The following is a 26,831-nucleotide window of genomic DNA, read 5'->3' as shown; positions in this document are numbered from 1 at the left end:
ACATTCTTACCTACTCTGATCATGCTATCACTTCACATGTAACACACACACGCTCCATCCTGCTCACACCACAACCTCCACAGTTTACCAGCCCATGGAACAAGGGGTGGAAGAATTATGGCAAAAGCAACACTTAAGCCTCTTGAGAAGTCCTTGCTGAGCAGATTGCAGATAGTACCACCCCCCGTGCTACACAGGACTCTTAATTTACAATCTACTTAAAACCTGCATTGAGGTTAGAAAGAACCTGCATTTTCCCTTCCTCTCCCTTTTTCCTTCTTAAAGCACACTATGACTGCAAACTCCAGCTAACAACTGTGGTGTTTGCAGTTTTACCCGAGACCACTGCAAGCTCTGCAGTCATGTACCCACCTAATGCTGAAACAGTACTTCTGATTCCCTCTCAAAGTTAATACATAATTAAAAGGTGCTTATTACTAAGAATTTTGAAGTCCCATTTGATCAAGTTTACAAAAGAAGTGAGTATAGGATCAGCACAAGTGGACATTTTTACAGGTTTTTGAATGTGGGTGGTGGGTTTGTCCCAGTTACTTTAGACACACAAGAAGCAGTTTAGGATGATAGGAAAGGTTGGGGTTTGAGGTTTTTTTTTCATAGGTTACAGTCAACACTTCATCTAGAAACAGTAAGTATATCAGTCAACCAGTTTTTTGGATTTAGAAACCCAAAACTGAACTCCCTCTCCTCCCCCTATGGCTGACTTCTGCAAAATGTACAGAACTGGAATTAGTAATATAGTTTTCATATACTTTCTTCTAAGCAGTGCTATTTCGTGCTCAGAACATGTTTTTTCTGCTGTGTTCCCAGAACCCCTACAAGAACAGAAATGCTCTGTTTTTAAAGCATCATTTTCTTCCCTCCATACTTCAAAGCCCTGTAGAAGTAAAAGGACTTCATGGTTTCATCAAGGCAGCAGAGAGGAAGCATCTAAATAAGGCTTTTCATCTGTCAAACAGGACAGATAGACCCAATTCTTCAGTCATACAAGACTTGTGCTTTGAGCTTATGCTTTCCCAAGCAGCTGCAGTTCTAGTTGAGTACTGTAAACAGATTTACCAGAAAGAGGGAAAGATAAGCCTGAACTGCAACATTCAATTTTGGTGAAATTCAGTGTACTCAAAAGCTTGACTTCCTACTCTTTTTCTCTCTCTGGTTGTACCAATGTAAAAGATACTTCTTCTCCTATAGCCCCCACCTGATTGAACTCATTACCCTCTTATCTATGAGCACAGAACTGGTATTTGGAGTAGACCCCACATTAGGATCAAGATCACACTACACTAAGTTTAGTGCAGAGAACATAAATGACTGCAAACATCAGAACATAAACCATTTACAAAGAAAGCCATTGAGAAATACAGGTCCAGAGCAGGTGAACCCTGCTAAAGTTTCTATGTCAATCTTGTAAACACCACAGCAAATAAGTTCTAAGTACCTGTCAGATTAGGCTGGCAATCTAAAGCCCACCACCAGCACCAGTGCTCTGGCACTGTACAACCTTGCAACTGTTAAGTTAGAGCAGTCATGGTAAGTCACTTCCAAAAAGACTTCCATTAAAATACTAATAAGATTTTAAGTAGTCACTATTGTCAGGATTGAGAAATAAAATATTTTCAATATCTGAAGGTTTTTTTAAAGCAGTGAATCCATATACACATCAGCACAGTCGGGCCATTTTGCTTTATGTGGAGCTGCTCTGGGAGTACTGTGCTATACTGTGACCTAACTCAGCACATTTATAGGATGCTGTAAGAGGTTCTGAGAACAGCCTTGATCACTACCAAATTATGCTGATAAGCATAACAAGCATAATTTGAAGAAACAAAATTAGGGCCTTTTACTAGTTTTTCTTCCTCACGGCAGCATACCTACCCTGAATAAAACGGGTTAAAATTATTTAGTAATGCTTCACAGAAGGATCCCCAAAAGTGTTCTCTTTCATTTACCTTGCTCCAAAAGGAAATAAGTAGTATTTTTCCTCTTTCATGGGAAAAGGAGCAGCTCTCCATCTCTGGTACTTTCTTCTGTAATTGTGGAACTAAATAGCATAACAGAGACCTCAGTGACATGTTCTTCATCTTAAGCCAGATTTAGAATAGCCTTAAAATAAATGCCATGCAAAGATTCATTTTCTAATAAAAACCCTTTCTCAATTTTTGATGCTGGCAAAATTGCTTTGACAGCTCCAATAAAGAAGAGGTTACTGCAACAAGCAGACTCTCCTGATCACCCCACAGAAGTTGGCATCCCAGGAAAAAAGTGGGAAAACAGTTCATGGGGAAAGAAAGGAGTGGCCAAAATGCAAATTCAAGGGCAGTAACATGCCTGGCTACTGCACAGGCATGCCATACAGTTAATGGAATTACACAGTAGTCTTTCTCAGAGAGGATTTTAAATCACACAAAGAATTTCTAAAGCTTGTCTGCCAAACACCTCATATTTCATTTATCCTTACACAGCAGCAAGCCATTCAAAAACTAAATGCCCCTCCTTCAAGTTACGAGAAGTAAAACGCTGCTAGAGTGATCTATTTAAGAAAAATCAAAGCTACATAAAAAAAAGGAAAGGAAAAATTGTTCCTAAAAGGCAGCTACTGGAGCTTTTAAATCCCACCAAAAAACCTTGGAATTGTGCATGCACATAATGCACCCAGACATAGCCCCTGCAGTCCTAAGTGTTTTCCATTTTTCCTGAATAATTTCCAGCACTTTTAGAAAATAGGTTATTTATTCTTAAAGAAAGCATGCCAATTACTCCATGGATGAGATGAGCCATGCAAGCAGACAGCAGCTGCTGTAGCAGGTCAATAAGGCACCACAGGAAGGGCAGTGTTGGTTTTTCTCCCCTCAATGACAGATCACAAGCACTGCCTTCATTAACAAGTATTGACTACCCTCTCTAATTACTGCATTCTAGACCTTACATTTTCACTGTAGCACAAACCTCAGCTGACTGCGGATGCCATTTGCCCAAGTTAGATTTTTGCTTTTACTGACAATTTACCACTCTGAAAAGGGGCAGGCAAACCTTTTTTATAGATTATGTGCTTCTGTTGGATTTCCAAAACCAGCCACAATTCCTAAGGATGTACTTACTGATATAATCTGAAAGATTATGTACCTGAATGTGTTGGCTTGCACGCCTAATGTTAGAAATACAGCTGCAGGATTTAGATTTGTAAACTAGTGAACTGATTTTCAGAAGAGCTGAAACTCAGAACCTCAGAAAACCAGGTTATTTAGCTGCTACATTTGTACAGAAAATCCTGGCTGTAGAACGGAACACTTTCAACCCTGCTTTCACAACATTCTGATTAACTGCACTTTTGCTTTCCCGAGGCATGATTCGGAAATAGATAATCAATCCTAACTCACTACAGGCAGAAATTTAAAAGGCTATTTTAATTCTGAATAATACTGTCAGCAGAATATAATACAGCTTAACAGCCCCCCCCCCCCCCCCCAATGCTTATAGGTAACAAATCCCTATTTATTTGCTTAAATAGCCACTACATTAGCTAAATCTATGGAAAATTATGACTCTTGTATCATACCCTTCTATTCTGAAGCACTTTTGTCTACTTACAGTAATTTATTTACTTACCAGTGAAAATCTCTGACAGCATTTGTTAAGAAATTATGGATTCACTTCTCCTTAGGTCAAAAGGTATTTCTTTCTACACCAAGCTGACTTCCTGCTCACACCCTCAATGTTGACACCCGGAGTGGCTGCACAATATACATGCTGAAGGGCTCGATGTCTTTCATTTCCTTTTGTGGCTTTTAAGGCCAAAACAAGAGGGAGAGCTTTTGTTCACCAGAATATTGCTCTTTTCAGTTACTTTATGAATATTCTGGGTTTTCAAAGTGAGAGCTTTAATCTTCCCATCTGATATATCCTTTCCTTTGCTCCTATCTCGGGTTGTACAGGAAGATGGCAAGGACGAACACAAGCTCAGAACACTCCTCCTTTCTTACTGTTGCACTGTGCATGAACAACATATACTCCAGAAAGCAGATACATAAGTGAATATCAAAAGCCTGTCTGGATTAATGGAAAGTACACTACTGTACTTGCCAGGAGAACATCTTGTTAGACTGCATTTCATCATTCCTTACAGAACAACTTCATTGACTGTTGGATATTATCTATCATTTCTATAGGACAGCTTGAACTGATATCAATAACAAATGGTATTTTTCTCACTTGTACCTGAGGGCAATGTCTTTTTAAGGTGCCTGATCATTGCTAGTTTATCTTTAAAACAAGGCATCTACACTGGAAATGCTTACAAGATTGTCATAAATATGCCTTATCTTACTCCAGTTAACTCAAGAAAGAAGTTATTTCTGTAGGAGATCCAGGACATAAAAGAGACCACAGATTTCAATATTTTTTTTGGTTCCACAAGTATTATTTTAGTAATGAGATTGTATAAACCAGTTTTGCAATAGCCTTGCTATGATGAAGCATCTTGTATTCACTGTGTACCAGGTCAGTGTTTTGAAGGATGTCTCCTTAACACAATGCTGTTAAAGCAGTCTCAGTATCAGCAGAGCAGTCCGAAAGCGATAGCTAGCTATGTAGTTCCTGTTTCTCTAAATTTAATAGTCTGTGGTGTGAAAGCACCCTAAAAATATATATTGAAACATCACCTTCAGTCTTGTGCACCATAGTCTGCGTGGTTTATACAGCAATATGAAGCTTTAACACTTACTTGTCCAATAAGCTACAGGTATTAAATATTAATAATTAAATATTGCATTAAATACAATATAGTAGCTGCCTCCTTTTTTTTTGGAAAGAGAGGGAGGGCTACTACTGATCCTTTAAGGTTTCTTTTGCATAGAAGAGAATTCTGGAGACAAAACTATATTCATCATACAGACTATGATAAATATGTAAGAAAAATATTTTATCAAAGGAAATATTTGCAAAAAAAAAAATTTGCAGGTGGATGATCTGCTCCCGAGATGAAAAATACAAATATGATTGAGAACATACAAAGGAAAACATCTCAGCTTTGAAGAAATAAGCTGTAAAGTGTCTCAATCCTTTCAAAACTGTATTACAGCTATTCAGAACTGCTTGAAAATAAAATCAAAATTTAGATGTTATATTAGCAACAGACACCCAGTATCTGATCAAAATCTTGGATATCTAGAATAAGTTGGTTTGGTTCTTTTAAAAAATTAAAGCATGAAAAAAAATGGTGTTTGGAATATCAGTACTTTTATTTTAGTGGAACGAAAAATACTGGTTTTCCATTTCATGTGAAAAATACCCCACAGTTCTCACTTGAAATCCCAGAAATCTAACAGCAGCCAGCCAATCTCCAGCTGCAGACAAATAGAGAATTTCAGTCTTGTGAAATGGTCAGCTCACAGTGCCACTGATCTCAGACTGTTCCATGTCATCTAGAGAATTACAGTCACCATACTGAGGGCTACTGCTGATCACTCAGGATGAGGATCTAGTAAAACCAAGACTGACTTTTCCAGTCAGGTTTGGAGTGGGCAGTGAGAGAGATACTTGGGATAGATGAAGTACAATTTTTGAGTGGCTTTAGTATAGTGGCATGCTTAATTCAAATCCACGATTCAGACGGTTTGACTAATTTTGGACATGATATAGTACAGGATCCAGTGTTTTGGCCTACAATTTGACAAAATAGTCCTCGGGATCATTTGTTGTTATTTAGATGGAAGCACACTTGGCAAGTACATCTGCTTCTTATGACCAAAAAAAGAGAGCCATTAATTTGCATGTAATTTCTTGGTAGCTGCTCAGTTGTAAGGAGGAACAAAAGAGAGAGTTGCTGAGACATTTATTTTGCCAGCCATCAGCAGATTCACCGACAAATTCAGAGCAGGACTCACTAAGCTTTCAGTGAAGTCTCTAAAGGCAACTGTGAAGTGCTAAATTACACAGAGGCTGGGAAAACGAGAAGGTGGTTTCATTCGCACTTGCTTTTTTTGTAAGGGCATCTATTGCCACAGAAGCAGAAAGCAAAACCAAGTTTCAGTAAGGTTTCACTATTCGAGATAAATAACTGCACTCCAGACATGAAAAGGATAATGCAGGGATTATAGCAAAAGGAATTCTTACCACAAAAAGGTTAAGGGTCTTTTACCAGCAATAATCATCTTTATTCATTTCTATAGGCAGTTTATCCTCAATTCCAAATTTTTGTCACGGATCTCCAGCTCTATGTTAGCCACTCACAAAGAAAGAAATATGAAGGTGAATTGCTGTTCTTATTCTAGAATTTGAACTCAGGATAGAAAACTAACGTGCTATAGTACTGCTAAATGTAACCATTCTATCATTAATCATAGATTAACCGGTGAAAGAAAGAGACCTTTTGAATTAAGTCTGTGGAAACAAACCTGTGTTTTACCTGGTCATATTTCTTTCACCTTGAACACAGAAAAAGAGCAGGTCTGATTAAATATAAATACATAGCTGACAGTGTAAAAATTTGCTTACCTTTCATATCACATTACCAATTTCCTCAGCATAACCATTTCTATTAAATCGTGGCATTACCAGGCACAGAGTATTTGCAAATGATTCACAGTTAAAGTAAACCTTAAAGAAACTAAGGCTAGTTTATTGGCTGTAGGTCAATACTCAAGAATTTCAAAGAGTTCAAGAGCTCAATGTATGGACATTCACCTTGAATGCAGATCTTTTCCATATCAGTCAGCTTTCTGTCTTGTTAAAAAGCTATGATGAGTGAGGAGCTTCATCTCAACATACGCATAAGAAAAGATACAGGGAAGTATGCAAAAGAGTTTGGTAACAGATGGGATGATACTAGTACTCACAGATACATGGACCTGTTGTAATCCATCAGAGAATATGTTCCTCCATAGTCACAAGCACTCCATATACAACCAGCATTGTTACCAATTCACCTTTTTTACTGGGCATGAAAAGCTCAGAACCTCCAAGGAGCTTCTCTGGCATTTAAAATGATGCCCCTTGACAACTGCTATATCAAAATGCAATCTGTAAGACAGGCACATAATCGCTAATCAAAAGGGTAAAACAGACCAACTTTGCTGAATCACAGCCAACTGGAAATACTGCAGTAGCCCCTGCTATCAGAGCACAGCACTATCACAGTGGTGACAGCAGCCACCCCACAGAAGAAAGAGTTGTAAAAATGTGACAGTACGACATCTAAAGCTCACCTTCCCTATTGCTCAGTATGTATATAGCTGCTGTGGTGAACATACTGAAGAGAGAATAAACCAGACTACAGCCTTTGCATTCTGGTTCCAGCAAGGAAGCAAGTTATTATTCTTTTTTTAGTAGAAGCTGGTGGAGAATTCAGGGAGCTGTCATGAGGGAAATAAGGTTGTTTTCCATTAAAACATGAAGTCAAAGAAATCACTGCATTCATTTTGCCTGCGTGCTTTAAGCATAGTAAATGCAGGATCCCCACCTAAGTTTGTGTACTGATACAGAATTAAACAGTTATGTCAAGACTTGCCTAAATACCGCTGGATCTCGTGCAATGTTTTACTGATATTTGTCAATAAAGAGCAATATGCAGCTGCTTGTATTTTAGATTTCCATATGCACCATGTACTAATATTGAATTTTCACATTTCCAACACAGCCAGGCACAATTCTGTGTGTAAACCAAAATGGCTGAAGTTTTGAAAGAAACTCAAGTTGAATAAAATTGCTGAAATATAAATTACATTTATGTTAAAATTACCTTAACTGAGGTTGAATGAAATACAGATTTGGATTTCAAAACTCATGGTTAGCATAAATATTACCTTTGTTTTCACCTTTAAGGAGTTGTAAAACACAGGTGTGCCTTTTTTTTTTTTTCAAACACCTACATTAGAATTAATAGAAGTCCACGCCTGCCTCCTGTTTAATATAATAGATATTATATCTATTTCAATATAGTCAATTGAATCAGACAATTGAATTAGAAATGACATGAAGACATTCTTCCACTAATCAGGAAACAAACATTATGCATCTTTTCAAAAAGATATTTTGCCTGTATCTTCCTGTATGTGTCTGCTAAGTACTGATTAGGGAACAGGATAACATTTAGAAACCAAACAAACCCAACAAAATAATGTCACCCCACAAGTCCTTGCATTTTGCAAGTTAATAAGGAGCAAACAGTGAAAGAGTAGGCTTTTCTATGGTGTTTTTGCTAAGGAAAAGTAACCACAGTGAGCAATGTGTTGAAGAAACAAACTAGTTTAAGGTCATATCAAAACCCCTCTCCCTGACTCAATATGCTATGCAAAAAAGGCTCTTCAATTTATTTCTTTTTCATTATAATGATTATGGGAGTGAAAATATCAGAATTAAAAAAAATATATAAAAAAGGCAGCCTACAGGAGCTTGCTAACTGAATTCTTGGCAGTAAATTCTTTCGTAATTTCTGGTTGTACCCAAAGGTATCTGTGTCTCATCATGATATCTAACATAAGCAAATGAGAAGTGTTCATTCTGCAAAACAGATTATTGTATTTTGATTATTCATCCCACTTGTTCAGAACAGAAGGAGTTTGTTTTGTTTCTACTGTGCTGAGGAGGCTGTGAAGAAAGAGCACACTAACAGGAGAAGAATCTTGGCAGACAAAGCTCCAGTGTCACACAAACTGCTGCCTCATGTACTGGCACCTTGAGACTCTGCAGAAGGCAGCAGCTGAGGCAGACACTGTCCTTCAGCTCACCTGCAGAAAAATCATCCAGAGAGCACACTGTCAACTGCATAGCGCTGATAAAAGCACAGCTGAGGCGACCATTTGGAAAGGGAAAACTTCGACTTTGGGCAATGTTTGAGGCTTTTGATATATTTCTAGATTTGATTGCAGTAGTAACAGACAAATGCAAGTCACTTTGTCGAGTTATCACAAAGAAGTCAGCAATCAAAACAGATATGAAATTCTGGCTGCTAGAAACTTGCCTATAATCTATGAGATTATTTTACAGTAGCAGACAAATTATTAACTTCAACATGCAAAATTCACTCAGTTTACATTTTCGACACAAATTTAATATGGTACATTGATGTAAAGCCTGATCATCAACAGGAAATATTCCAAAGTTAATACTGAAAAAGCTGGTGACTTGTGTCAGTCTACTACCTTTGGCCACATGCTTGCAGTAGCCGCTGTGCTAACAGGGTAGGCAGGCAGATAATCCTGAAGAATCACCTCAGTTTCTGTAGCCCTTTTCCCTGTTACTCCATAAACGTACAGACGATATGGCTATTTCCAATGCAAGACAAAAAATATTAACTGAAAGCCTCTGAATGAACTGGAGTTAAAAAAATCAAGTTAGATGTAGCTAAGAGGCACTGCTCCCGACCTTTACTTGCTAAAATGAAAAACAGTAAAACAGGAAGAGGGAGCGAGCGAGGGCTGTGTGGCTGAGTTGCCGACTGGGCTTAAACCATGACATAGGCTTACTGTCAGGAGACAAGAACAAAATAAAACACCACAAACACAAACCATTACACAATTGAAGGTTTAATACTTGAACCATATCCAAATGCTTATGTCCAAACTGTGTCCATACCCAATGAGATCATAAAGATTAGGTCCAGTACAGTCTACTAAATAACATTAGTGCTTAGATTGGCCACCTGAGTATTATACACAGAGAATATTTTTTGATTATCAACAAAAGCACCTTGGAAGAACTACCTATACTGCAACAACTGCATGACAAAGCGAACGCATTGAGAAATCAGTCCCTTTGCTACAACAATGCAGCACCACAGCTGTCTGAAGCAGTCTGCGCAGCGAGAGCATCGTGAGCTGGCAGACACCTAGTGTTAGACACATTCTTTTCAGAGACCTTTATATTTTCTTATTCACAACTTTTAGTTCCTTATTTTCTACTTCAGCTTTTGAAGGTGCTCCTTATTTTCCAGGAACTTTTAGGTAATATTTGTGTAGATTGCCAGTATATCCCAAATGGTTAAACACTGCCTTGTTGTTTGCAACAACAATAATAAGAATAATAATAATAATGATTTAAAAAAAATAATAATAACTTTTTCCGCTGACAATAGTTTCTTTCAGTGGCAAACCACACACAACCTTTTCAATGACAACAACAAAAAAAATCCCCAATATATGCGTCTCAGACCTATTTTACATAACACTGAGGTCTCTCAATTGGCCTGCAACATCAAGGTTACGGTCTCTCACACTGACCTCCAACTTGCTAGAAGATTTTAATTCAATGTATTTTAAAAAAGGTTTTCAACAAGAGGATTAAAAGATAAAAACCACAACCAAAAGAACACCAAACCAACACACACCAACAGGAACCATGCTGCAGTTAAAGAACACACTCTCCAAATAATAAATTATAATTTAAACAGCTGATCATCCAATGCTATAACATCCACCTATAGAGCAAAAAAAGAAAAGGGGGGGAAGAAGACAGTATGTATTCCACACAAAAACATAGATTATTTGCTTCTATTTGCTTAAATATATGTCATTCAAGAGCTTATGGTAAGAATGGAGGTTCTTCATCATTAGCACAATCACCTAATTTTATTCTATGTGGCTAGCTGTGAAGCACAAGTTTCATTTAAAGTTCAAATACTTACCAGCTATCAGAATTCTCCTGCCTTCTCTCAATGTAAGCCCACACACCACAAAAATTGAAAGAGAAACAATCCTTAGGATAAAGTCTTCAAGCACCATGCAGCCAGCTTGTGTAGTCCTCTCTCCTTACTTCCAGTTACTAAATAGCTTCTCCTTTTCTAACCCCTTGTGTACCGTACCTGGAAAACACTCTTATCAGAAAGCTGATTCTGCTTCTATGACCTAAGCCACTATAAACACTGTATTTTAACGTCAAACAACCTGTGCTTCCACACCTACCAAAAAGAAGAATCAAACAATAAAAAAATCCAACTGTAGTACCTCACATACCTCAGCTCTGTGTCTTTCGGTTGCCAGCTCTGGTTGCCTTTCCCACATTTAGCATTGCCTATCATCTCACTGATGTCCTTGTCAGTCTTCGCAAAGATGATATATTCTCACTTTTCATAGTGAAAAAGCATTTTTTTCCCCTGAAACTTAAGCTAACACTTGACAGCAAACAGCTGCTTCATTTACTTTCTTGAGGGAGGAAGAATACTTGGAGAAATCCCTCAATTCCCATTCTAAGCTACAGATACAGGGTGGTACATGGGCACAAAGGCAGCCCAAATATTAGTGACATGAAGGACTACCTCAGAATGAACGTAAGGAAAGCACAGAGGGGCAGGAATGTTTTTTCACTTCCAATACATACTTTCTTACAAGAAAACAAAGCCTAGTAGAACACTAAAAATAGACTCCTAAAAATATGCACTACAATAGTCTTCACAGAGCACAAGTCAGTTATTTCTGCCTAGGTTTCTAATCTCCTTCCCTGGGATGAAAGGAATTAAAAAGCCAGCATTGGTGTGAGCAATAGTACTCTACAGCACAGGGCACAGAGGGAATTGGATTCTTTTCCCTCAGCAGACTCTCTCCAAAATGTCACTCTACATAGGAAATTTCTGTAATTCTTTCCTGATCTGCAGAATATGTCCCAAGTACCTCCAGGCAAAAGGAAACAACTGGAAAGCCTGATGCTGCAAAGGAGCACTTACGACACTTTCTGGGCCTGAACAACAGAACCTGAGTTTTCATTTGCAGTGCTGTACAGTTACTTCTCTGCAAGTGAGGACTTGGAATCTGTAACTTCACTATAATTGAGTATTCACTACAGCGTGACCAGACACATTAACTGGAACAGAGTTACATTCAACTGCTGTGACCCAGAGCTGATCCCCATGCAGATACTTCAGCAGCATTACCAACTCAGTGTCTTCCAGACACTGGCTATTTTTCTTGTCAGCTCTAAAACCACTTTCCTTTTTGAAAGGACTACCTTAATATTCTCTCAGAAAACCATAGCAAAAGTAATGGATTTCAGAAAATAAGAGTGAATTGTTTGTATCAAAGAAGTTTTAGAAGACTGTGAAAGTTTTCTGATGTCTCATAAAAGAGGCTCATGCTCCAGCTCACAGTTGTCAAATACCACATGCTATTTCAGATGAATGCTGAATGTGTGTGCCTTGACCCCAATAGAACAGAAGTGATCAATAAAGGCTTGGCCTTCAAACATCAGTGTTTAACCCGGGGGGGGGGGGGGGGGGGGGGGGGGGGAAGTAATCTGACAATTTGAGGCACGTGAGACTTCTAGAAATACTTTTCAGCTTTCTAAATGCTGCAAATATTTAAATCAGTGAATCGTAAGAAATGCACAACTACATAATTCCTTCTTTTTTTTCTCCTTTTTCATTCAGGACCTATCACCTTCCTATCCCAACATTTTCTGTAAGTTTTATGAGGCGCATAACCAAATTAAGATTAGTTTTAATAAGGAACCAGTCGCACACAACTGCTGAATGGCATTTAAGAAATAACAGAGGATGCAATATTCACGGTACGTTACATACCACAAACATCCCAATATTACTCAGGTTTTAAAATGGTAAGCCCCAAAACAAACAAACAAGGAAACAAAAAACAACAAAAAAAGGATTTTTGTTGCAGTTCAACTGCATTTGCTGCAAACAACCAAAAAACCCCACATAAAACTAATTGACTATACAGTTGTTATCAGCCACATGATAAAAGCAGAGATTATACTGTTAAAAGTTAACAGTTGTTAAAACCAGGAAGTAATAATTCTGCACAGTTAGGATGAACAGACACTTGTTTGTTTAAGCTCTATCAAAATCCTTGGAAGAGCTAAGTCATTTGGGTTCTGAGGTACCTTTAAATTCCATTAATACACAGTGCTAATATTGTTAGAAAAGGGTGAAGTTTTTACAATAAAATAATCATATAAAATAGTAAAATGATTATATTTGAGAAATTTATAAATCAATAGTAAGGCTTTGTATATTAGAAGACGTTGTAACTTTGCCGTTTTGTATCATAGTTACTCGTAACTAAATGTTACGATGGTAGTCTTGGTAGCAAGAGCTAACATAACTATATATGGTGAGGGGAGTATGGGTGTATTTAGGGAAGTATGTATTGTAAAACTCTACCCAAGCAGAACCTAAGTTTAAGATAGCCAAAAAGGGCATACCAGAAGCATCCTGGTGAAGATAAGAGAATGCTAACGTCCACAAGACGATTGGGACCTAGCCAAGTAGAGAAAAGGTGAAGAGGACAACCTGAGGCAGACTTCTTACTTCATCTAAGGAAGACTCCTTACTTCATCAGGGCGACCACCAGAGGGGGGCTGCGCAAGCGCAGAAGAGGCTGATATCGTAATAGACTGATGTAGCAATCCTTGATGCATATGTATTAGTCAATGATGTAATCTGTGTTGAATATGTATTAGTGATGAAATTTTTAGTGTATAAATTGTGAACGCGATGTGACGGGAGTTGGAACCAGATTTGGGTGCGTAACCCTGGTTCCCAGCGCCTCAATAAAGCACCTCATATAACCATCCCGGTGGTTATGTGTTTGTCTCGACGCTAACAATATTGTTCTCATTTCTATGAGCAGAAAGCTTTTAATACATCCTATGCACACACAGTCCTTACACAGAAAATAAGATAAACACTTAAAGGGCCAATTATCCACACTGAAGTTGAACACCAAGTGCAACCCATGTCAATACCAGCCACGTCTCTTGCTGACTATACACAGCAGATAGGATGACTTTTTTCCCCCACTTTGACTGCATGTCAGGAATGTTATTCTGACAATATCCTCCGTGCTTGCTACATTACAATGACTAGGTATAAGGAAGTTCAGAAATAGATTATATGCACAACCAACCACTTGGGTGGTTGTGCCTTGATTTGCTTACACCCTTTCTATTCAACTTAACCACCAAAAAACACTACAGCAATTATCTCCTGCTACCTTACCTAGCTTGGCAGTGTCCAAACAGCACATTAAAAGTCAACTCAGGTGTTAGCATGCCCTTTGTTTGTAAGCCTGGTGTGTGGGTATTTGTCCACTGGATCAAATACAGATTAATAAATTGTTGAGAACACTGTTTACTGCATTATCATAAATAACTCAAGAGAATGTGAAGGTAATTACAGAACAGTTGGCTGAGATTACCAGAACTTCATGAAAGTCAAATTAAACTTTTGTATTAACAACTGCTCTATATTTTAAAATGGACAATTGTTTTTAGTAGTAAATACATGCAACTTGCTTCCAAATTTAAAATGCCTCTTAATAAAATTCATAGTTCCATATTTAGAAATAAAAAAGCCAAAACAGAAGTGCTGAATAATTTCATGCATTGATCACAATTCTCATTTAATTGTATACACCACAAAAATTTGGTGTTTTGCAAAGCTTCCCACAGAATCGTATTTTCACCCAAGATTTTCCAAGCTTTAGTTTTAAATAGATAAAAGCCCTCTCTTTTAAGAATTAAGAAGCTATAGGCTTTCAATGGGCAAATAAGAAGAATCCCCAAGAACTCTTGAAAACCATCCTCCAGTGTCTGTCATCCTCCATAACTTTCTTGAATGCTATAGCATTGCTAGCCCATTGGAGAATAGTTAAGTACAAAAGGATTCTACCCTCAGAGGTGACAGGTAATTTCTTAATGACAAAAGTTAGTGTCAGACTGAAAAGGAATGTACAGCATGTACAGTTATTAAGACAGAACTGTTTCGGCAAGAGTCAACTGAAGAAAAGGCTAGCAGCATAACTGCATAAAACTGAAAAAAAGTTTCAATTCAGTCAAAAAGAATTAATTTTTTTTCTGCATCAGTGTCTTCGTTTTGATTTCTTAAATCACTAATTCTGAAGATGAATGTAGTTAGTAAGTTTAATTTCCTGTTACTGATGTTAATACAAGTAATGCATATTTTAATATTCAATTACGAAACATGTATCACAGACCAGATAGTGATTGGTGGCATATGAGAGCAAAGAGGAAAAATACTCTCATTACCCATTGCAAGAAGTTGTCATCAAGCCCTTCTGAGGCAAGACAAAACACTGTGAAAGAAATTTACATTCAAATTTTATTAGCTGTGATTCAGGCAGTTTATAGGGAGGGGTTAAGTCAAGTCTGATGGAGACTCTAACTTTCATTTTTTTATTTAAAATAACCTGTTTCATGGTGGAAGAGAACCTAGGAGTCTGAAACAGTGACAGGTAAGGTCAGGATCCTCAGCTAGAACCAGCAGTAGTGGCAGGGACCTCGACACTCCCTCCCGTTTCTACCTCCAGAAGCCACCAGGTACGGGCAGGAGGATATGTTTTCCAGACTGAGGTCTCTCATGCTTCACAGAAACAGAAGACATATCCAAGATGCAGTTAGAAACTCCTCCATTAACTTTCACCTCAAATGTCACAAAGTCCCCAACAAAATCACATAGAAGACCCCCAAGATTCCAGCTGGTCCAGAGAAAGCCTGCAGCACTAAACCAGGGTCTAGGACAGCTGCCTGCAGCAGGGCCACCAGCAGCCCTCAGGGAGAGATGAGTATGCAGGACACAGAGTTAAAAGGTAATTATACAGCTACAAGGCTGGGTGCCATTACAATGGCTGGAAGTTCCTACCACATAGGGTACCACAAGACCGACCAACAGAACCAGAAGCCTAGCACAGAAACGTCACATGAATCATAGAATAGAATCATAGAATAGTTAGGGTTGGAAAGTACCTTAAGATCATCTAGTTCCAACGCCCCTGCCATGGGCAGGGACACCTCACACTAAATCATATCACCCAAAGCCTCGTCCAACCTGGCCTTGAACACTGCCAGGGATGGAGCATTCACAACCTCCCTGGGCAACCTATTCCAGTGCCTCACCACCCTAACAGGAAAGAATTTCCTTCTTATATCCAACCTAAACTTCCCCTGTTTAAGTTTTAACGCATTACCCCTTGTCCTATCACTACAGTCCCTAATGAAGAGTCCCTCCGCAGCATCCCTATAGGCCCCCTTCAGATACTGGAAGGCTGCTATGAGGTTTCCACGCAGCCTTCTCTTCTCCAGGATGAACAGCCCCAACTTCCTCAGCCTGTCTTCATACAGGAGGTGCTCCAGTCCCCTGATCATCCTCGTGGCCCTTCTCTGGACTTGTTCCAACAGTTCCATGTCCTTTTTATGTTGAGGACACCAGAACTGCACACAATACTCCAGGTGAGGTCTCACAAGAGCAGAGTAGAGGGGCAGGATCACATCCTTTGACCTGCTGGTCACGCTCCTTTTGATGCAGCCCAGGATACGGTTGGCTTTCTGGGCTGCGAGCACACACTGAAACCGGCTCATGTTCATTTTCTCATCGACCAACACCCCCAAGTCCTTCTCCACAGGGCTGCTCTGAATCTCTTCTCTGCCCGACCTGTAGCTGTGCCTGGGATTGCTCCGACCCAGGTGTAGGACCTTGCACTTGGCATGGTTAAACTTCATAAGGTTGGTATCAGCCCACCTCACAAGTGTGTCAAGGTCCCTCTGGATGGCATTCCTTCCCTCCAGGGTATCAACCGAACCACACAGCTTGGTGTCATCGGCAAACTTGCTGAGGGCGCACTCAATCCCACTGTCCATGTCAGCGACGAAGATGTTGAACAAGACCGGTCCCAACACCGATCCCTGAGGGACACCACTCGTTACTGGTCTCCAGCCAGACACTGAGCCATTGACCACAACTCTTTGTGTGCGGTCATCCAGCCAGTTCTTTATCCACCGAGTGGTCCATCCATCAAATTGATGTCGCTCCAATTTAGAGACAATGATGTCGTGTGGGACAGTGTCGAACGCTTTACACAAGTCCAGGTAGATGACATCACCTGCTCTACCCCTGTCCATCAGTTCCATAGCCCCATCATAGAAGGCCATCAAATCGGTCAGGCAGGATTTCCCCTTAGTGAAGCCATGCTGGCTGTCACCAAGCACCTTGTTGCTTTTCATGTGCCTTAGCATGCCTTCCAGGAGAATCTGCTCCCAGATTTTGCCAGGCACAGAGGTGAGACTGACTGGTCTGTAATTCCCTGGGTCATCCAATTTCCCCTTCTTGAAAATGGGGGTTATATTTCCCTTTTTCCAGTCATCGGGAACTTCACCTGACTGCCATGATTTCTCAAATATGATGGCCAGCAGCTTCGCAACTTCATTCGCCAGCTCCTTCAGAACCCGCGGATGGATCTCATCAGGACCCATGGACTTGTGCACATTCAGATTTTTAAGATGGTCTCGAAGCAGTTCCTCTCCTGCAGTGGGCCCAAGGTCTTCATTCTCACAGTCCCTGCATCTGCCTTCCAAGACTTGGGTGGTTTGGTCAGAGCCTTTGCCAGTGAAGACCAAGGCAAAGAAGTCATTCAGAACCTCAGCCTTCTCCAAATCCTGTGTAGCCAGTTCTCCCAAGAGCTTCCTGAGGGGGCCTACGTTCTCCCTAGTCTGGTTTTTATTTGCTATGTACCTATAGAATCCCTTCCTGTTATCCTTAACAACCCTAGCCAAATTTAATTCTAACTAACCTGGTCCCTAGCTTCTTGGACAACAGCCCTGTACTCTTCCCATACCACCTGTCCTTGCTTCCACTTATTCTAAGCCTCTTTTTTCATTTGAATTTTCCTCAGGAGCTCCTTATCCATCCAAGGAGGTCTCCTGGCCCTCCTGCTGCACTTCCTTCTGGTTGGGATGCAACACTCCTGGGCTTGCAGTAGGTGATCCTTGAACAGTCTTGGGCCCCTCTGCCCTCTAGGGCTGTATCCCATGGAACCTTACTAAGCAGGTTCCTGAAGAGGCCAAAGTCTGCTCTTTTAAAGTCCAGGGCAGTGAGCTTGCTGCACGCTCTTCTCACTGTCCTCAGGATCTCAAATTCGAGCATCTCATGATCGCTGCATCCAAGGCTGCCCTGGAGCGTCACATTTCTGATGAGCCCTTCCCTGTTGGTGAGCACAAGGTCAAGCACGGCACCTCTCCTTGTCGGCTCCTCTGTTACTTGCAGAAGGAAGCTGTCTTCCACACAATCGAGGAACCTCCTGGATTGCTTGTGCCGGGCCGTACCATCCTTCCAACCGATGTCAGGGTGGTTGAGGTCACCCATGAGAACAAGGGCCTGCGAGCGTGAGGCTTTTCCTATGTCTATGGAGTGCTTCATCCGCAGGTTCTCCTTGATCAGGCGGTCTGTAACAGATGCCCACAGTAATGTCTCCCATAGCTATATTCCCTTTAACCCTCACCCACAAACTCTCTGTGGACTGCTCACCTGTCCCCAGACAGAGTTCCATACTCTCCAGCCTATCCCTAACACAAAGGGCAACTCCCCCTCCCAGCCTGCGAGGCCTGTCTTTTCTAAAGAGCCTGTAACCTTCCATTCCAACACTCCAGTCATAGGAGCCATCCCACCATGTTTCTGTGATGTCTATTATATCATACCCCCATAGACGTGCACACATCTCTAATTCCTCGTTTGTTCCCACATGCTCAACTAATAAAAAGCCAGATCTTTAAAAAGGACAGAAGAAATCCAGCCACTGAATCAGTCAGAATTATTTTTAATCACTGGTCACCATTATATCTCCCTGGTCCTCATCTAGGCATACTACATCTGGGCACACTAGCATCTGTTTGAGAGGGATGGTTAGACCTGCAAGTGAGCTGCATTATCATCTCTGCTGCAAGACATCTGTTCAGAAGCCAGGAATATACCACAGGATTTCACATCTTGCATTACAGTTCCAACATGTTTTTTCTTCTTTCCAGGCTATTTAATTTATTTTACATTAACATCTGTGACACGCTTTAGCATTAACACTTCGTAACTAACAGTATTTCATTGCTCTGCCCCCCCTTCTACTCAGTGTCTTTAGTCTCCAAGTTTAATCCATTTTATGCTCCATTTTACTGAGTTTCAGTGTAATAATCAGAGGCATCAAATTTCTCTGAAACTTGTTAAAAATACATTTCTTTAGATGTCTGGTTTTGCAGACTACTATAGCAATTAATTTTTTTCTCCTGCTTTTACTAATTTCTCCATATCTTCTGATACCACCTTACTACTGTGTACTTGTGCACTAGGACCACATCTCTGATTTTTACTTGGTTTGTCAACATTTCCATATAGTCCCATCCTTCTTCCCTATATTCATTTCAAAAGTTGTTTCTTCTGCTAAAGTCATCTCTGTTAAAATGCTACTGCCAATGCAACTAGCTAAAAAAATTCCTCTTTCAATTTCCCCCTTTTACTTACTTACTACTGCTCTGGGAATACCCTCTCTAAAGAAAAATATCTCTCCCCTTGTCAGAATTACAGGAGTTTGTTGGTAATGGCCTGAATACATTGAACTTTCCACAGCAAACATGATTAAAATGTTTCAGCCATCAAGAGCTTGAAGCAGTGTATTCAGAGATTTAACATGATGGAAGGGATCATTCTGATCATCTAAATGTAACTATTCTTCTTGGATCACCTTATATTCAAGAGAGGTATTACATACAATATCCCATACTGGAACAGAAAGCTATTTCACACACACACACACGCACACACACCCCAATAGAAAAAGGAGTCTCAGATACTAGATTCACGGTCAGTGATTTTATTAAAATATAGAACTGACAGTAACATTTTGAAGAAAATCTATTCAGCATTTACAGAACTAGAGGAAAAAGCTCACAAGCATCTTATCTTAACATTTGCTTGCTTCATATTTTTCTTTTTCTTCTCACAAAGTGTTCATCCTGGAAGATAAATTGTCTTATGCAGCAAATGTGTAACACTGCTTTAAGACATAACAGTGCAGAATACAGCCGTTGTAGTGCTTTATCACAGATCACACTGTACCCGAGACATACAGACAGGCTCAAATACTGCCCAGTTATGAACTGGATTTTGACTGAAATGCTGAGAGATAAGATAGTCCCTCAGCATGACTTAAGAAGTGGGTGAAAAGCCTGACAACTGGAGTTTTAAGCAGCACAGGTACTGACAGCCAAGGCACAAAATAATAGCCAAGGGAAATCATAACTTTTTCCTTTTAACAGCTCCCTTTCTCAAGATTTGTGTTTTTCTGGTTGCTCAAAAATAACACATTCTTCAAGCAAGCTCTCCTTTTTCTAAGCCAGAAATCTCTGAACCGTATTTATTAACTTACCTGCAAAAACATCCTGCTCTTGTGATTTTGTACAAACAAACTAATTCGTATTCTGTGTGCAAAGTATTACTTTCCCAATTTCAGCTATGCCTAAAAAGCATTTTAGGAAAGGCACATACTAGCACCTCCGCAATTTTGCCCTCTCAGTGTATATCCTAAAGAAGTGTTTCCAGCAAGGAGCAGACTTATGTTATTTTCAGCAAATGCATGCCACCTTGTAACTCTTCTGTGAAGCCCTTTGTGTATTGTCACTAGCAAGCCAAGCAGCAAGTACAAATTCTAATTTATTTCAGGAAATCTCCATCCTGATCACCAGGAAGTCAGCATTACAGGATCAACAACAGTTACTGGGTAAAGTAGATGCTGTTAGGCAAGGTCTAAATAGACACACCAGGCCAACCCAAGATACACATATAAGTGACTTTGGTACTGGATAGTCTATGAGCCAAGCAGTACACTCTTACTGGCTTTAAAGAGATTATTTTGGTCCTAAATAATTGGGGGCGAGTGGGTGAAGAATAATAATACAGTAAAATTATATTCAGGAAGTTAAATCCTGTTTCCTGGCACTTTCAAGCAACACATTTGCTTCAATAGGAGGCACATGGGATTAATTTGACATACAGAAACAGGAAGCTCTCTAATAACAGACAGGAAAATGTATTTTCATGCAGGTTCTGCATAAAGCAATTTTTTATACCTTCCCTCATTTCTTAAGGGAGAGGAATATTTAAAAGCAGTTTCCTATATATTCACCTTCCTCTCTAAGTTTTTAAGACACTTTTTAAGTATCAGCTCTCTTTGATAAATCTCAACTTTAGAAAAAAAAAAAATAAAAATCCTTGCATTGACCAGGAAAGCATGTAAGGCAACTCGTTCTCTTTTGCAGGGGTCTCTAATGCATCTACAGATTCCAATCATTGCTTAGATTAGCCCTCACGATCCTATAGGTTTTCCGTAAACACACTGTATAAGCAATCAGATTTTCAATCACTGCAGACCAGTCAACAAAACGCAGCAGGTAACACAAAGCCAGGAGTAAGGATAATGATAGTCCAAACTTCATTGTTCTATTTTTTAAAATAAAACAAAACCAACAACAATGAAAAAAAAAATATCAGGCAGGGCATAGCTGTCATTCCAGCTTTTAAATAACACCCTGAACAATAAAGACATTTTTCATAGACTAGAGCAGCATGCTATTAGAGCTTCATTTAGTTATTTCCCACTGCAAGATGGAAACCCAAAAGACTACTGAAGTTCTGCTAACATAATCCCATAAAATCATATCCATTTAACAGGCAGAGATACAACAGTAGCAGTGGAGGACTTTTTTTTTTTCCTGTCAGGGTTTGCAGACACCTTACTGCAGTGAATGCTGTCCTGAATGCAAATTACCTCAGCTCCCCAAGAGGCACACTGCAATGTCTGAGACTGCCAACATATGGTACAATGCCAGAAGACATACATTTAGGAAAAAGGGAACAAAACAAAAAAACAGTCCAGAAAGGGTGTAAATTTGCACCTAGGTGAACAAAGCCAAGGAACCAGTGCAAGATCTGAATGGCACAAAAGTTAACCTACTCTATGCGCAGTAAGGACAGAGGTGAAGGAATAGAACAGCAGAAAAAAGCTATTTCCTGCTATGAAATCAAGTTACTGTGTCCTTGTGTTGAGCTATGTCTTCACAGCTAAATCAAGTCCACTAAAAGGAGATACAACCTTCTCAGATAACTTAATTCCATGAAGAATCAAAGTAGTAGTCTGCTCACACCTTGCAGAGCTCTTGGCTTATGAAAGATGCTGAACAATCAAGCAGTAACCTGCAGCTGTTTCTTGGCAGAAAGTTGATTTTGAGTTAATATGCATAGATGCATTTGAAGTAAAGATTTGTTCAAGTTAGCATCAACTCTGAATTCTAATTTAGCAGAAAAAAAAAAGGACACCAAATCCACATGTTATTCCCTTCAAAACCTGATTATTAATCATGCTACTCCACTCAATGCTCTTCTCTGAACTGTCTCCATATATCAGCCTCGACATTTTCCAGCCATTTCAAAGTATCTCTGAAGATTCAAGCACTCTTTTGTTCAAACCTTTAAATTAATGTTAACTTCTAACAGGAAATAATTCTTGCTTTGTCCTGTTGATAGTTTAACATACCAAGCTTTTTCAAACTCATATGTTAACAAAACTCAATTGCAATTTTGCACATGATGATGAACCTGAATGATTTCGACTATAGTATGCTGAATAGCAGAAAGATTCTTCTGTTAGAAGTCAGAAGAGATTGTAATTCACAATAAAAGACTGATGCTGAAAAGGGAACTTACACAGCCCATTTCAGCATTAGAAATGTTTTCAGACAACACCAAGAATGAAAATACTCCCTGGACTTCTGCCTCACAGCACAGAAAACCTGTGACATTCCCTACTTTATCAGGCCAATGTCAAAGGCTCTAAGGAAACTTGAGTGTACAGGAGTTTTAATAGGTCTTAAGTCTTTGCACTGAATAGCACACAATTTACTGGTCTGAGATCTTATATGCCTGCCATATACATAATCTAGATTTTTTTCTAATGTATTTGTAAGCAAATATAGCTCATTTAAAACATCTAGTTTCTCCAGTTTCTTTCCAGATACAGATCTGAGACAACTGCCTGAGTCCTGTTCCCAAGCAGTAATGTAAGTAAGTGGCATATTTCACAACACAATCATTGGAGATATGTGGGCTACACTAACTCCTCCTTCCAAGCAGGTTTTCAAGCAGGTCAAAAGTATACATCAGAAAACCCCTTTAAAATCCAGTTACATTTTGTAAGGCAAAAAAATGTAAATGTCTGCTGTTGAGTTTTGGGGAGTGTTGGGTTTGTGTGTTTTCCTGATAGAAAGAACACACACAGCTTCATGTTACACATGGGGATTAAAGCTTATACTTGCAGAAGAGAAGCCAGTGCAGTCATATTCTAACTACAAAGAACAGAGAGGGAGGCTATGAAGCTATGCTGGGGTTACAGGGTGCTGGAACACATGCCAGAGTGTCCTCTGCCATCAGCAGGAGCAAATAAGGAGCTAAAGTCCCACTAACAGAATTAAGATTGTTTGTATACACAAGGTTTCTTCACCTCATTTTCTAGGAGAAATTAAAATTATGATGAATTAAAATTATGATGAATTAAAAAAGGGAGGATTTATGTACCTACATGAGAAAAGCCCAAAATCATCCCCAAACCTCCCTTTTATTTCCCATATCTTTGGGGTTCATTTCCTTACCTTAATTTTGTGAGTTTTTCATCTTGCAATCGTATTTAGCAATCATGATGCAGGAAAGTACTATGAAGTTGGTTATTTCAGTGCAACTGATAAGGGGCATGTTGCTCTTGTTATGACCCTTCCTGCCATCCAAAACCCTGAAGAATGCTCACACTGAAAAGCTATACATTGGGCATATGTTTAGTAAATAGAAGTAATTCAGTGGAGGTGTGTGCACAGGTAAAAAGAGCAACAATAAAAGACTATAGAGAGTAAGAAACTGTTACACAGAAGTCTAACTTAATAGTAACAACAGAAGTCCAATGAAACTAACATAGAAACTAATAGAAAACATGGGAACCCTGTTGTAAGCATACCTCTATGAGAGAATGAAATCCATTAAGTCTACATACTACAAATACACCTGTCAATTCCTCTTTGCCAATGTAAAGCCTTGGGGGGGTAATCACACCACCAATAAAAAGTTGTGTATTCATGTACATATCCAGAGCTAAAATAAAGCACACTATGAAGACCATCATGATAATCTGTTTTTGTATGTGCATACTCATCATCAAATTAAGCAGGCCTTTTGCCCGGTAAGTAGTGAAAACACAGCCCCCAGGCAAAACACCCCATCCTTGTATTTGACATGTCATCATTCCCAATGTCATAACAAGCAGATATCAGAGACTATTTCACACACCGTGTCCTTCTGCATGCATAAAACCAAGCTGGTGTGATGTCACAAGCATGAGCACAGCGTGTCACATCTGCTGTCATATCACAGAAGTTTAGACATATGAATGGGTGTGTGCATTAACCTGCTTGAAAACACAACCTCCTGAAGTTTGGATTTCATGATAGCTAATTTTTACAGCATGACCAAGGTAACACAGATAACCAGCCTAGACTGACAGTCTCTTAATAGTACAGCATTAACGTTCTAGCAGCTGCCTCCTAGAGCAAAACATGTCAAACAAGTCTAACACAAGTCTGTTGCTCAAGGTAAGAAAGAGGCATTGGGGAAGGGCAGGTGTCAGACATGGGTCTGCCAAAGGAGGGAAAAGTGCTTTCCTGGAGTAGTGCATTCAGCTCTGGAGCCCCCAGCACAATGGGGACACGGACCTGTTGGAGCTGAGTCCAGAGGAGGGCCATGAAGACGACCCGAGGGCTGCAGCACCTCGTGTATGGTGACAGGCTGAGCGTTGAACTTGTTCAGCCTGGACAAGAGAAAGTTCTGGGGAGACCTTAAAGCAACTTTCCATACCTGAAGGAGGCTACAAGAAATCTGGAGGAGGACTCTTTACAAGGGAATGCAGTGACAGGACAAGGCAGGATGCCTTTAAAGTGTCAGAGGGGAGATTTAGACTAGATATTACGAAGTTGTTTACTGTGAGGGTAGTGAGACACTGGAACAAGTTGCCCAGAGGAGCTGTGGCTGCCCCATCCCAGGCAGTATTCAAGGGCAGACTGAATGGTGCTTTGAGAAATCTGGTCTAGAGGAAGGGGTCCCTGCCCATGTCAGAGGGGCTGGAACTGGATGAGCTTCAAGGTCCCCCCCAACCCAAACCATTCTAGAATTCCTGACAGTCTAAGAGCTGCTAAAAGTACAACTTGAGAACACTCTATGCCGAGATGGGGGCTAACAGTATGAGCTGAGCTGAGCTGCAGTTACCCCCAGCTCCGAGGGCCAGGATTGCTCTCCCCCGTCAGGCTCAGCCCCACCAAGAAGTGGCCCCGCCACGGCCGCCCACCGGCCATTCGCGCGAGTCCTGCTCTGCAGTGCATGGGCACGCACAGCAAAAGTTGGTTACAAGTGAGCCTCCTCCCTGCCTTTTGTCGAGGAAACACGACCGTGTATTTATACAAACGGCCCGCTGCCAGGCGAACAGGCAGGGGAAGCCCGTGGGAGCTGGCCACAGGAGTCAGCCCTCACCGAACCCACGCGGCGGAGCGACCCTGGCAGCATCGGAGCTGCCGCTGTGCCCAGTCGCCCCGGGACAACCCGGCCCCAGTCCCGCCCGCTAGCACCCCGGCTGTGGGCTAGGGCCGAAGTGACTATTAGGGCCATTACCTGCAGGCGTCCTCCGGGCGGTCGGCCCCAGCGGGACCCCCACGGGGCAGGTGGGCGCTGCTCCGTTGTAAGCAGTGTCCGGGACGGCGGCGAGGTTGGATTTCCTGCGGATAGCCGCCCGCCTGAAGCGCACACCCTCCGCTCCACTCATCCTTAGGGCAGGGAACAGAGAGTCACAGTAAGGGAGAAGCCACCGAGTCCTCAACGCCCTTCCCGCCCCCGTGACTGCGGGGCCGGCGCAACCCAAGGCCAACACCTCCCTCCCTACCCACCTGCACCGCCTCCGGCGCCGGCCCCTCACCTGCAGCCGCTCCCCTCCCCTCCCCTCCCCGCGCGCCTCCTCCCTCCGCGCCGTCCCGCGCTACCTGCCCAGCGGCCGCCGGCCCCAGGCGCTGCCTCCCGCCGGCACACCGAGACCCTGTCTCCGCCCCCCGTGCCGGGCCGGGCTGCGGGGCCCCTTCGCTGACCTTAGCGACGCGGTGCAAGTTCCCTCCGCGGCCTGGGCAGGGGAGTGGGAGCCGCTGCTGCCGCACTTGTTCCGTTTCCTCCCGGCCGGTGCCCGGCATCGCCGGCCGCGGTCCTGACCCCGGCCCTGAGGGTGCCTGCCTCTGGCTAATGCAGCTGCGCCGCCCAGCCCCACGGTGTTCTTCTGCTTCCTCTGTACGCTGTTCACCTCTGGAACTCCTTCCCTGGAAGAGGAGGCCCAATTCCAGCAAGATTTATCAGTGTATGCAAAAGAAGTTTGCCGTAATGCAGCCCCCCTCTTTCAACAAGAACATTCACAGAGGCATCCAATTCTGAGCACTTAAAAGTGAGTTTTGATGCCAGGAATTCAGCTGCAATACTGGCATCGGTAATAATTCCTGCTAAAATGGTGTGTTCAGGCCAAAGCTGTTGAGCCCCTCTCTCTGTAAATTTTAATCAACATCTACTGAGAAAAGCAATAAGAAAGCTTTACTACTGTGAGACCTGGGATTAGGTTCATTTATAGCAACAGGTCTGAAAGCACCCATTTAACTGAGTCAGGATATTTAAAAGGCAGAACTGCCAATCTTTAGCCAGGCATAATTATCACTTATTACTGAACTTTTGTACTTGCCTCTTTAAACATAAAGCTCTGCTCCTGGAAGGAAAACAGCTAAGGAGGCAAGGGCAAATGCACACACCCTGCAAATGTGAACCAAATGGCAGGAACTATGTTAATTTTGTTTCTGCGATGTTATCAGTGACTGGTAACTTATTACAATGTCACTCTGGAAAATAAAGGTTACCTCAGAAAAGAAAATCATGACAGCTCTGGCATCAGGAGATTGGTCACAAAAATCTCATTTTC

General features: G+C 41.1%; 1 protein-coding gene across 3 annotated transcripts in view; it reads right to left on the bottom strand.

The window, feature by feature from the left end:
- The window catches only part of FGD4 (FYVE, RhoGEF and PH domain containing 4), a 109,438-nt gene extending 83,776 nt beyond the window's left edge, over positions 1-25,662 (bottom strand). For 2 of the 3 annotated variants that reach the window (XM_061444861.1, XM_061444862.1), the window contains exon 1: positions 25,499-25,662. In XM_061444861.1, coding sequence (XP_061300845.1) covers positions 25,499-25,649 — 151 coding nt within the window. In that variant the 5' untranslated portion in view covers positions 25,650-25,662. Of the gene's footprint in view, positions 1-3,624; positions 3,646-25,498 lie in introns of those variants that run through there. The other variant, XM_061444863.1, reaches the window with a different exon arrangement.
- Positions 25,663-26,831: the final 1,169 nt, after the last annotated feature.

Source organism: Pezoporus flaviventris, unplaced genomic scaffold (assembly GCF_033815535.1).
Source record: "Pezoporus flaviventris isolate CSIRO_AGI_PZ_B2104156 unplaced genomic scaffold, CSIRO_AGI_Pfla_v1 ptg000002l, whole genome shotgun sequence".
NCBI classification, from domain to species: domain Eukaryota; kingdom Metazoa; phylum Chordata; class Aves; order Psittaciformes; family Psittacidae; genus Pezoporus; species Pezoporus flaviventris.
Note: the sequence above shows the minus strand (reverse complement) of the source record. Positions and strands in the feature narration are given on the sequence as shown.